Below are 12,865 nucleotides of genomic sequence, written 5' to 3' on the forward strand. Positions count from 1 at the left end.
CTCTTTTAGAAAGTAACTTTTGCCATTGAGAATGGTCTTTGTCTAGTGGCAAATAAATTTTATATTAGTAAAATGGCTGTATAAAGCCAGTAGAGCTTTATTTCGCTAAGTAACCTATTTGTGTACCTGTATGCCCACTGCCAATAGTAGTAACCTGCGTACTGCTTGGGAGTAGTTTACTAAAGATCTACTGGATGAACGCCAATAGGAATGAGTGTTTTCTGATACACTCCACAGAAGCTCTTCTGCTCTTTTTTCTCCCTCTACAAATCCCTTGGCAGAGTCGCAGATTTAAGTAATTAAAGGTATTTAGAATTCACTGGATTCTGTAGAGATTTCCCAACAATTAGATATGTTTTCGATGTGGCGTTTTACTCTGAATAGTGATTGTGGAAATGGCATGTTTATTGTAATAAATATCCATATTAAATGTACTCATTTATAAGTGAATAAGTATTTTTTCCTCCCAGTCACTCTACAAAATCATCTTATAGAATCAGATGGGATTATTTGTTTCTCACATATCATCACAGGTAATGAAGATTAAGTGAGAAAATGAATTTGTACAGCTGAATGAAGCACAATAAGTATTTCTGTTAATGGGCCACAAGGATTAGAGTCTGGTTCACTCTCTTTCATCCACCGTGGCCCACAGGGATTGATAGGAGTGATAAGGAGCACTGGCTGCTCTTGTTCTTAAACTTAAAAGCAGACATGGCTAATACACACATGTGAAGGGATCTCTGGAGAAACAAGATGCCGTTTCTCTGGAGTCACTTTGGCAATAAAATAGGTCATCTCTGGCACCTGAACTCTTTCAGAGTTCTTTCCTGGCATAAAACCCAGATTACTTTATGCAGTGAGGTGTTTTCATACTTCATGTATCATCACCAAGATGCACAAGTGTTAGTTTTATTGTGCATTAATTAAGCATGAAATTTGCTGGGGTTGGCAACTAATTCCTGGTTGCCGTAGAGTCAGACCTGGTGAACAAAGTAAAGGAGTCTGCATTTTAAAATAGAATCCTGAGGAAGTTTGTTCAGAGCACAGCATGCCCTGGTCTTAAGCTGAGATGTCAGTACTTACGCATTCTTTTCTGCAACTGTTTTTATCCATATTCTTGCATGTTTTTATATCCCATGTAACGATCCTTATTTTGTATTACTTATCTCTATGATCTTTTAAGGTCAGAATAATTCTACCATTGTTATAACATACAACTCACCTTACTATTAGGAATTACATGTCCAGCAAGATAGGATGTCTGAGGAAGGCTTTCAAATTCACAAGAATGTTGGAGGTGTTTGTTCTCTGACTTTCAGTAATAGTGAAGTGATTTGTATTTTTGAAAACTTCAGCCTGTGTCTGTGCCTAAATCTGTTCAGTCTCATTTACTAGACTAATGTTAATACCATATAATTGAGCAGAATCATATTCTTCTAAGAAAACAAAAAATTCATGTTCCTTAATGAGATTGCCTACCTTCCGCACCTTTCTTTTTTTCTTTTACAGCATCTGCATATTTTCCAGTTCAATTCACCTTAAAAGGCAGAAAGTCCTTTTTGAGGCAGGGGGAATCTTATAGTCCACAGACACTATTAAGAGCAGTTAACTAAATACATTTTGCAGTGTATTTATGTACGGGTCAACATTTTTGTGTAAAAACTCAGAAAAAATCTACACATTACAACTCTCATGGCCTGTTACTGACATTTTTATTAATGATTACATGTAGGATGTGCTTAGTAGTTTAAAAAGAATTCTAATGTATCACAAAACATTTATTAAAACATAAACATGAAATGAGGTTGGGTTTTGTTTGTATTGCCGTTAAGGTGATCAAAATATATTTTCATTCATCTAAATAGTACTGTTAGTCTTGTGTGATAGATTTGTATTGAATTTTCATTAGAATTTTAACTTCTTATGATTTTATGCTTCTCCTCCATTTTTAACTCTCCTTTAGTCTTAGAGTGTACTGTTGCTCCTTTTCTCATAGCCTGGTATTAACCAAAATGCAAATTTTACCTCCATTAACATACGGGCTGCAGGTAAATTTCCACTTCTACGACTTTGTGTTTTAAATTAAGGAGAAGTAGTATACCTAACCTCAATTAACCCTTTATGTAGTCAAGTAGGACCTTACCCAAGAAGTCTCCCCCCTGAAATGAGTGGTACTAGAGCAACCTCCAGCTATGGACCAAAATTCTGAACTCTGCGTGGTTCAATTTTAATGTACATAAATGATTTGCTGTGTTTTCAGAAAAGGAGCTTATTAAATTCCTAGACTGCTGTGTTTTGACACTTCAGCCCAGAACTGTAAGAGATTAAAATATACTCATTGATTCATTTATTTTTTCACAAGGCAATTGACTCAGCAGTGCATTTTATAAGGAAATAACTGTTCTCAGCTATCTCTTGATGAATAATTTTCTTATTAACCTGCGATTATTTTTTATGTGGTGGAAAACATTAATTGATTGCTAACTTAAATGTAGGTTTCTGTGGTAAAGCTGAAATATAGAAGTATGAGATGAAAGTATGTATGAAGTTTTAGATAAACTGTATCAATACCTTCCTAGGTATAGAACTTATTCCTCAAGTGAAGATAGAAGATTTAAAGCAAATGAAGGTAAGTATGGATACAAGCTTTTCAAGATGTGTTCCTAATTATTTGTTTTAAGTAGCCAGGATTTTGTCTGGTTAAAGTTAATGTGACCACAGAAAAATTGATCCAACTTCTCTTTTTGTAGGCTTATATAAAGCATTTAAAGAAACAGCAGAAAGAGCTGAATGCCTTAAAGAAGAAGCATGCGAAGGTATGATCATTAAGAGCTCCCTGAGCAACACACTGTAATTGAAAAAAAGTTGCAGTGGTCACTAGCACAGACAGCTCCTAATTAAACTGTAGGGAGAAACTAAGGAACAGTAGTTGGATGACCAGGAAATGCATATGTGTTGTAAATGTACTGAAATATGTTCCAGTGAGCAAATTTTTCCTTTAGCAACCCTTTGTATGTCTTCCTGAGTTTTGGGGTACGTTTATTTGATCCATATAAGCATCCAAAGCTCACCCTTTTCAGGTAGTGATTTTATCTAGCTCCCTCTTGCGTGATGTATTGACAGGTGCCTTGGAAGAAAAGGCAGTAATGACGTAAGAGTGTGCTGCTGAAGACAGGCACTGGAGAAACTGCAAAATCACCAAAGAGAACGGGCATTTGTAACTGAAAAATGAAATGCCCTAATCCTCCTCACTTACATCTGTGTTAACCACTTTATAGTCAGCTTCTTGCTTGGTACTGTTGGCAGTGATGTCCCGAATATATACAACATTATCACAAGTATACTTTACATTAGAAAGTCACAGCCAATTTTCTCCCACCCTTTATCATTAGAAAACCCTTACTCTTGTTACAGAAAGAGGCATAACAAGTGAAGAAAGTATGTGAAGTTCTGAATTTTGGCAACACATACAAATCCATTCTGGGCTTTTGGGGCAGTTATTCCCCTGCTCTCTTTGATTGCAGATTTCATTGCAGATCTGACGTAATTAGTTGCCTGGGCATTTTTAGTATCAGTCTTTGTGTTTGTTTTCATGACTTGTTTGGGCATGGAACTCTATGTCTCTACAATAAAGTACGAAGAAATTACTTTCAATAATTGGCACTTTGGTGGGGCTCTTAGTATTAAAAGTAGTACAAGAAAATTAAATAGTTACATTTCAGACTCCTTACTGACTCTATGCAGAAGGGAAATGAGCGATCTCTCCATTTTAGTGTTGTGTGTAAAGCCTATCCTCAAGAAAAAAATGTCTGTCATCCACATTTCTGGGCATGGAGAGTTTCTGGACCTTCATAGGATTGATCTTTTAGGAGGCTTCTTGTTTTTAAATACCACTTTCTCATTCGCTGGACAACATCCAGCAGTTTGCTGTAGCAGCTTTTTGCAAATGAAAATGGTACCATGGTTACGTAGAAAACAATCATACTCAATGAATTATGTCCCTGATGTATATGACCCACAGTAGTGTAAGGATATCTTAGCCAAGACCACGCTTGCTAATGTTAAAAAAATTGATCCATCTGTTCAGGCTTGCACTTGCTTTCTCTGATCTGAGGAAGAAATTGCCAGCCAGTCTGAAAATGCAGTGCACTCAGAAGGGCTTTCAGCATTAGCTCAAGCACAGCTATTTTAGGTCTGAGCCAGCCTGTGTCCTGCTGGTCTTAAGTACAGAGTCTGTCCTAACAAGAAAGTGCCTGTCTAGAGCATGCCTTGCTAAAGGGCTCCAGCAAGGGCATCTTCTTGAATTTGGAGAGGAGAGTCTGAGAAGAAAATTATGGCCATATTGGCTCACAGATGACCTTAGAGAAATGCTTGGTGTGCTTATCACTGGTTTTAATGTATTTTATCAGCTGGGATGGAGCATGAGAGCTATGCAATTAGTTACCCATGATCAGCTTGAGGAAACCTGTGTATTAAGCAGACTGAACTTCCAGAAATAGGTTGGCTCTCGTTTAACCATAGACACTCCAGAGAGCTGAAGGTATAAGTAAACAGAAGGGAATTGTTCACGTTTCAGACAAGACAGTGATAGCCACAAGTGCCCGCTTAAGGAATTTAATATGACCATAGACAGTAACCAGAATTGTGTAATTGCCACCCAAAAATATAAATCCCAGAATTCATCTCTTGCACATTTATATTGACATTGTATATATGTACTGTTTGAAATAAAGCCTAGTAAAAAAAAAAAAGTCTTCACAATGCAAAAGCGATAGTACAAAAGACTATGGGACTCTAGATTAATAAAGTTCTGCAGAATGATTTGTTGATTTGGAAACGGTAGATTCTCTTTTCTTTGTTTCCTCATTTTTGTATTCTGTAATGAGAATCCTCCAGACTTCACTTTTTAGTTGTACACAGGAGTATTTATGTGGCTTTAGAGAGATCCCACGCAGGAGTAACAGTTGTATCATAGGAACTTACTTCCTCTTCTGTTCAACAGACTGAACTGTGATTTCTGCCTCCCTTCCGCCCCTCCCCTTAGTGGGGAACTATATGTGATTCTTCACTTTTTTCTCGATGGATGGTCTTGCTGTGATTTGAGTCTTTTTATATCAGTTAGGTGACCTCTCAGAACCCTGGCTGAACTGTGGCTTCAGTTTGTAATATAATCGTTAAATGTAATTTGTGAATATATTCGTGTAAAAGGCGTATGAATTCAAACTGAAAATTCAATGGACTTGAGGAACCGAGGAGAGACCTAGCTGAGGAGACTTTTATCTGCAAACATATTCTGAGTCAATCTAGAACGTTACCACCTGTAACTTTGTTTGCATCTGAAAATAAAATATACTGAGGGTGTTTTAAGATGCTACAAAACCACTTGTATTTCTTAGAATCTTGACAGAAGTTTGGGATGCAGCATCTAGTTGTGATCAATTTTCCTTGAGCATCTAGCTGTGATGAATTTTCCTTTGAGCACAGACAGAAAATCAAACTGTCATCAGCTAACCCGTTTTCAACAGGGTTCCGGAAGTCAAAGGTCATATAATTCAAGAGACCTCTGTCAGGGACTTGACTTCTAGTACTCCTTGTGCCTTGCATGTGGAGGTTGTTAGTAGCCCATCTTCCTCTTCTGGCTCTGTTTATATTGTGCATAAACAAACGCATGTTCCATGAACTGGATGGGGAAGAGAGCCAGGGAAGGAAATGAGGGGGGATATAATAGTGAGGGGTCCACAGTATATCTGTTGCAGATACAAGATAGAGTTGTGCATGAGCAGTAAGTAGCAGCAGAGAGGAGTCTGCAAAAGATTACAGTGCATTTGTGATAGAGAGAGAAGGGTTAACTCATGGTTGCTGTGAGGGAAAAGCAGAGATTCTAGCTCTACGTGATGTGCCCTCTCAGATTATGGAGGAGTGTCACATGAGTGGGCAGGTGTCTCATGCTTTGCAATATTTGTGCTTAGTCTTTTGTAGCAAGAATTGTATTGTTCTGTTCATCTAGAGGAGAATCTAGGGGAGAGTGGGTAGTTTGGGAGATGCTTTCAGCCACTCACCTGTGGTTGGCTGGTGCTGTCAAGCTTATGTCATTCTTTTCACTGTCCATATTTTTTCTACCTGATTAGTCAGTGTAAGTACTTTCTGGTGAAGCTGGCATGTTTTAATGTTGATGGAGTCTTATTTGTTTCCCTTTAAATCCTCTGTAAAACAGAAGATTGAGTCCCCCACTCTAAATACAAAATTTGGAAGCTGTACGCGTTCCCCGGGGAAGTGCTTGGCAGGTGTTGGGAGTGCTCAGTACAGCGCAGGGCTAGACTTTTAAAAGCATCACAACATTTGTATTAATGTTTTGGTACAAGTGAATGTAAAAGTCTTTAATTAGTATTTTTAGAGGAAGAAATAGTGATAAGGCATATGTAGGTGTATAGAAAATAATAACAAATAGCACTAGAATAGCGAGGGTAGAATAAATGCACAATGAGGTATAAAACAAAGTAGAGATAAATTCCTAGAAGGGGCCATATTAATTAATGCAAGGCTTTTGGTCATGATTAGATAAAATGTGGCACAATCGGATATTAATAAAATAGCCTAAATTAACAAACAACTTTTTTTTTTCCTATTGTAATGTAAATTCAGTATTTAGTGCTCTCTGTGCTAGTTAAATATTTGGATCGTTATGAGCACCTGTTCTGATAAAGGACAATATGAAGTCAAGTTCAATAATGAAGCCTACATGTAAGCACTAGGTGAAGTGTGTTGTTTCTGGTACAGTCTTGTAATGGAAAGGAAGTGTCTGTATGCTAGACCCTAGTGTGTAGCATGCATTAGTGATTCATCTTTTCACCATAGGAACAGCTTTTTCTTCCCCTTCCATAGATAACCTCCTCTGCCACTTCACCAATGTAAGTCGCATAACTATAGTAGTGACAGCAGGTTAGCATTGATACGTAATACTCCACAGGTAGCCCTGTACGTCCAGTTTATCAGCATGTGGTGTATTGTTTGGGGGTTGGGAAAAACAGGGGGCAATGGCTATTTGCGGTCTGCGTGAGTAGTTGAAAGTCGTATTGCACAGCTTACTGTCGCTTGCAAAGGGAGACACTCTGCAACAAGGTGGAATTTCTTCATGATAAGATGGCTACTGTCATTAGGGGTCATGGGCCAGATCTTCAAAACATCGGTTGTTAATGGTTTGATCTCTATCTCATGTTTGGACTTGAAGCTATTTGATTTGCAGTGGCCAAGGGACTAGCACTGTATTCAGTATGAGATATATACAGGAAGGGGGGACTGGGCTAAGTTTTGTTCTCCTCTGCATTCAGAAACTTTGAATGATATGATCTGAGCTTGTAAAACTGATTTTTTACATTGCACTTAAATGGACATTTATTCGAAAAGATCAATTGTCCACTACAGATTTTCATTTTCCAAACACAGGAGAAATGTTTTCATGCTTGTAGTGGACTATCTGGAACCTTTATTATCAGATGGCTAAACCAGATTAAATTCCATTGTTAAAGTTATCTGTTCATACACTAATATTTTTACACTGTAAGAAAGTGAAACATTAAAAATCCAGCAACCTAATTGTGAGGTCCTACTGTTTTCCAGGAGCACAGCGCTATGCAGAAGTTGCACTGCACACAAATTGACAAAATAGTGGCACAATATGATAAAGAAAAGGTATCATACGAGAAAATGTTAGAGAAGGCAATCAAGAAGAAAGGGTAAGATATTACTTTAAATTTTTTTTAAACTTAAAATAGATTTTATGCTTTTGTGGTCTGGAATGAAATATTCATAAAAAGGTCATTTAATTGAATGAGTTGCAGCTTGAACCAGCATCCTACATTAAACTGAGTGTGAGCTGCTTGAAGGCTTTAGCAATGGGCCATAAATGTTTTACCTTGCCTTTCTCTAGTCTTCTACTATCAGAGTTTTAAGAGTACAAGCGAAGGAGTTGCCTCAAATTTTTATTTCTGTGGTCTGATCTGGTCTCACTGCATTCCCCAGGGAATGTCACTGTTGTGTTCAGTGACAGCAGACTAAGGTCCTCAATAGTTCTAAAGACCAGAAAACAGCAGTTATTTGATTTTGGGAAAATAGCTTCTAAATCCTGAACCTTTTAGAATAACAGAGTTTTTCTGTGCTGTCAAGTTGAAGTTTCTTTTTAACAAAGAAACCCTTCAGATCCTCAGCTGGGATAAATCAATATTACTCCTTTGACTTGAGTGAAGCTGTTTTGGTTTGCACTAGCTGATGGCTTGGGACATTATCTGTGTGAATCCTTAATTGTCCCAGAAAAGTTCCTGGAAGATACTGGTGACTTTAATAAAATGTCCTTCTTACTGTCCCATCTGGAATTATGTAGCAGGACCTGCTATTGCCTTGTTGCTATCGTGTAATCTGGCAGCAGTTTCTCCTTTCCAACTTTCACCCTATGACTGACATTGAGACAGGGGTTTATACTATAATGCTCTTACCTAAAGGAGGAATTACCTTATTTAGTTCTATATCAAGCTATGGTGATAGTTAGCCTTAATTTCATATTTTTGACATCTGGCAACAACCACTGGCAACCAGCTGACTTATGGAATACTGAACGTAGATGCCTCTTTGGCACTGGATTCTTCCACAAATACTTTTTGGTTTATAAATTATTTGCAATGGCCATGGTTTTTGAGTGTGCATGTCATAAACTTGCAATGAAACAGAAATAAAACTGTCAGAAATAACCAAGGTAAGGAGAATTCTCCTTACTAAACTATTAAAAGCTCACAAACTCTTTTAAACGTTCATGTTGGGGTTGTTTTCTCCAAGAAAGGAGAACTGTAAGCACCCAAATACTTCTATTCCAAGCAGTTCTTTCAAGAAAATTACTACTTCTCAAAACAGAGAGGGAACAACTGCAGGACTAATTGATTTAATGTGCCTTTGATTCAATTTCTGTTGAATATAACACAGTAGAAGGTTATTGATGTATCTGGATTTATAATTACGGTCAGGGTATTTACTACAGTGGCAGTGAACTAAGTCCTGGACGTTGCACCATAATTATCGTGGGGAAAGAAAGGCTTTCCCTGTGCTCTGGTAATTAAGAATCTCGTATCAGAAGAGTCATGAATCAGTATTCCTGTTGCCTTGAGAAGAAGCCAGTGCCTCTGCCTGTCTAGGCAAAACAGCAAATGAAAGTGTTTCAGAAAGTTAAAGGTGGTAATGGCTGTCTCTGTACAGTAAACAGTGGAAAGTGCTGGGTAACACTGCTTTCCAGAGTAACCCCAAATGGGACAAGTATAAAAGTGGTTGATAATTTGATTTCCCAGTTTGAGATCACTTCAGGGGCTACTTGCAGTGTCTTTTTTAATTTTATAACTTAATAATAATGCCAAAGCCTTTATGATAGTTCTAAATTATCATAAAAAGTTGGAAAACAAAAAAGTTGGAAATGACTACTCCAGAAGCAGGTCCAGTACACAGCCAAACACTGTTCCTTGCCATGACTCCATACTTTCCATGGACTCCAGAGCTCGCAGTGATCTGATGACTCTTCAGTGTTACAAGAATAACTATTGGTATGTAATTAATAGCAAAGTCAAATCCTGTATCAGCACAGACTTTCTGTGAAAACACTTTTTAATTCTGTATCAAAGTGTTTTAAGGGCTTCAGGGTCATTGTGTATGCAGCCCTGAAAGTCCATTCAGCAAGGTACTTCTGCATACACTTCTTTTCACCCCAACTGCACAGTATATTTAAGGACATGCTTAAAACTGAACACATTGGCTGAGACTTAAAGACTTTATTGGGCTGAAATGATCTGAGAAATGATCTGATGAATAAGAGGTCCTGGGTTCAGTGAGTACAGGACATGCTCCATTTCCTTGGCTACCATTTTGGAACTTTTACAAGCAATAAAAGTTGTAAAAGAACATGTAAAATGTGTTTTCAAGGCATTTGTATTGAATTTGTCAGATACTTCCTGAAAAAAAAGACTTTTTAATAGGTATATAGAAGACCTTCCTTTTGATTTTGTTGTGCAGTTTTTCGTGGTCCATTTCTGCCACATGGTGTGACAAATGTCAACTGCATATTGTTCAGCAAAGTAGAATTTTTTAATCACATGCTAATTCACTGACAGATGGACAAGATTTTACTCCCTGTGCTATTTCTGCTGTATGCTTCAAATGCTTACAACTCTTGGAGAGGCTTGTGGGGATACATATGCTCATGTTCCCACTCAGAAATGGAGGGCACATAAAGATCCTTCTGATTTATTGGGACTATCCAGAAATTCAAGTATATATGTGTGCCTGAGCATGAACATGTGACATTGGGTTGGGCTGTTCCCTGGGTATTTGTTCTCAGCTGTGACTTGATGGTTTACCCATGGATCATGCCTCTGCAGTTGGCGACAATTCTCATTATGTCCAGCCTGACTGGAAGCTGCCATGAGATATAATGAAAGCTGGATTTCCAGAAAAGGGATTGGCTGGTGGTTTTGATGTCTGGGATTCTGAAAAGTTTAGTGATTGAACCAATTAGACTAATTTAGGATAAAATATGTTTGACTCACCTAAGAAGCAGTCTCTTTGATAGTGTATGACAAATCATATATGACTTATAGGCAGACTCTCATCTTCGAATCACTACCCACATGCGTAATCAAGACACTTTCTTTCCAGCTGTTTATTTTTCAGGCAGAGGTAACAGTGGTCAGAACCTGTCTCTATGCCTTTGTATTACTTCCAAAGTGTCAAATGAGTGCTAGAAATCTCTATAAGGATTTCCTTGCCATGACTAGAAAATAAATTACTAGTCCTTCTGGTGGCCCTTGGGAACACAAGGCACATCACACTGCTATTTTCAGTAAGGGCTTTCGTGGTACTGTTTGATGATAAAATTTTCTGCTAATTTCCATAAGTTTAGCAGTACTTTGATATTAAAATGGGATTTAAACTTTCTAAGAGTTTCATAAATACTGTTTTCTAGAGCAAACATGGATTAATGTTACTGCAGTCAAGCAATAACCATTCTTACTAGGGCCAGCTTCTGACGATAAAATGAATGTGGCTCCATCCGCTCAGTGGAGTTACACCATTTTACATCAGTGGATGATCCAACACAGAAATACTGCAGTGATGTTAAAATAGACTCCTCTCAATATATTGTATTATTCCAGACAAAAAATCAGAGATTTCCAGTGTGTGAATTTGTATTCTGTTGTAAAAGCCCTTCACTGCAGAAAAGGGAACAAGAAGATTGGTAAAGGTGGAGCTTGTCAGCCTTCAAAAATTTATTGACTTTGGTGAGACAGTAATTGAAATTCCTGTTGTAGCTGCAATGGAGTAGTTTTTCTGGACATCCGTCCGAGTTGGTTCACGACCCAAGTAGTTGGGCTTGGTGAAGGAAATTCTGTGGGTGAGAGGTAGAAGTCATCTGTCTCCTAACCCACAGGCACATCAGGGGAGCTTCAGCATGGGCCCCCGCAGGTATTTTACCAGCCTGTTCCTTAGAATCATGCACTCCTGCATTAAACAAGCTTTGCAGCTTGCATTCAACCCCATTAATGTTACCCAGAACAAAGGCCATGCTGTATTCAGGATTTGTTGCTTTCCATGTCATATGAGGTATCTAATGGCTTGGATTCATCCACGTGGGTTGGTGTGGTCTGCCAGGGTAATGAGGTCCTCTTCTTTGCAACCCATTCACTTCTGTTTTCTCACAGAGGGGCGCTTACACTTTCAATAGGCATTCAAATTTAGTATGCCCAAATTGCCCTGTGAGGCAGTTGTTCAAATGACTTCTTTTTCTCAGCCTCAAAATGAAAAAAAGTAGCAAAAATTACTTTTAAAATGGAGGGTATACTCATGGCAATGCAATGAATATGCCTGTTAGTATTCAGGCAGAAACTGTTTTCTCTTGGCAAGGTATTTTAAGCCTGGAAAAGGAACCAAGTACCATAAATGGAGATACTTGATATATCCTCAGCAACAGAATAATTGCTGGGCCAATCTAGAATTAATCGTGTGGTGTTTGAATTGAGTGATCATTAATCCAACAATATTTTGTAAGTTGTGAATAAATTGCCAGAAGAAATTATTTCATTCCAATACGCTGCAGCACTTCAACTTTGATTAACATTTTAATTAGTAAGAGCTGACTGAATGGGAAGATGTTTAACTTGTGGCACACATTTTCAATTTTCCTTTGTTTTAGAGGAGGTAATTGTCTTGAAATGAAGAAAGAAACGGAAATTAAAATTCAGACACTAACATCAGATCACAAATCTAAGGTAAGCAAACAGCCATTTTTAACACATGCAACATCTGAAAGATAGATTTTGAGACCCAAGTGGTAATTAATTTTCTTGGAAACATATGAATGATTTTCAACAATAATAACATGTTGAAAAGAATGGGAGTAATTGAGTGTCTAAAAGTATTTCTTTAAAAACTTTTAAAAATCAGCATCAATTTCCTGCCCTTTTAAAATCATTGAAGAAAGTGCCATATTCATGCCTCATGAAGCTAAACTGGTCATTTGTGTTAGTTCTAGCTAAACAAAGAGATAAATATATTCTGTATGAAATTTGGATGCTGAATACTTTCTCAAAATGTATACATGAAAAAGTTTCATTTTCATATCCCCTCACTGTCACCACGGACAACACTTGCTAGTGTGTCTCTTCGGGAAGGAGAAGTCCAAGTTGCTCTTGAACCGAGTGTCTTCTTATTTCTAATACCTTTTTTTCTCCATTGCTTAGTTGTATTGTTTTCTCCAAGGTGCTGGAGAATAAAAGTGCTCAGAGACTCCACCTCAGTTCATTTGAAAAAGCTGTTCTCAAGCTGTGTGATTCAT

General features: G+C 37.7%; 1 protein-coding gene across 9 annotated transcripts in view; it reads left to right on the forward strand.

The window, feature by feature from the left end:
• Positions 1–12,865, forward strand: part of PLCB4 (phospholipase C beta 4) — a 223,348-nt gene that overhangs the window by 188,753 nt on the left and 21,730 nt on the right. For all 9 annotated transcript variants that reach the window (XM_075413471.1, XM_075413477.1, XM_075413474.1 and 6 more), the window contains 4 exons: positions 2,583–2,632; positions 2,754–2,819; positions 7,621–7,736; positions 12,224–12,299. In XM_075413471.1, the coding sequence (XP_075269586.1) occupies positions 2,583–2,632; positions 2,754–2,819; positions 7,621–7,736; positions 12,224–12,299 (308 nt within the window). The remainder of the gene's footprint in view (positions 1–2,582; positions 2,633–2,753; positions 2,820–7,620; positions 7,737–12,223; positions 12,300–12,865) is intronic.

This window comes from Opisthocomus hoazin, chromosome 2 (genome assembly GCF_030867145.1).
Source record: "Opisthocomus hoazin isolate bOpiHoa1 chromosome 2, bOpiHoa1.hap1, whole genome shotgun sequence".
Lineage (NCBI taxonomy): Eukaryota > Metazoa > Chordata > Aves > Opisthocomiformes > Opisthocomidae > Opisthocomus > Opisthocomus hoazin.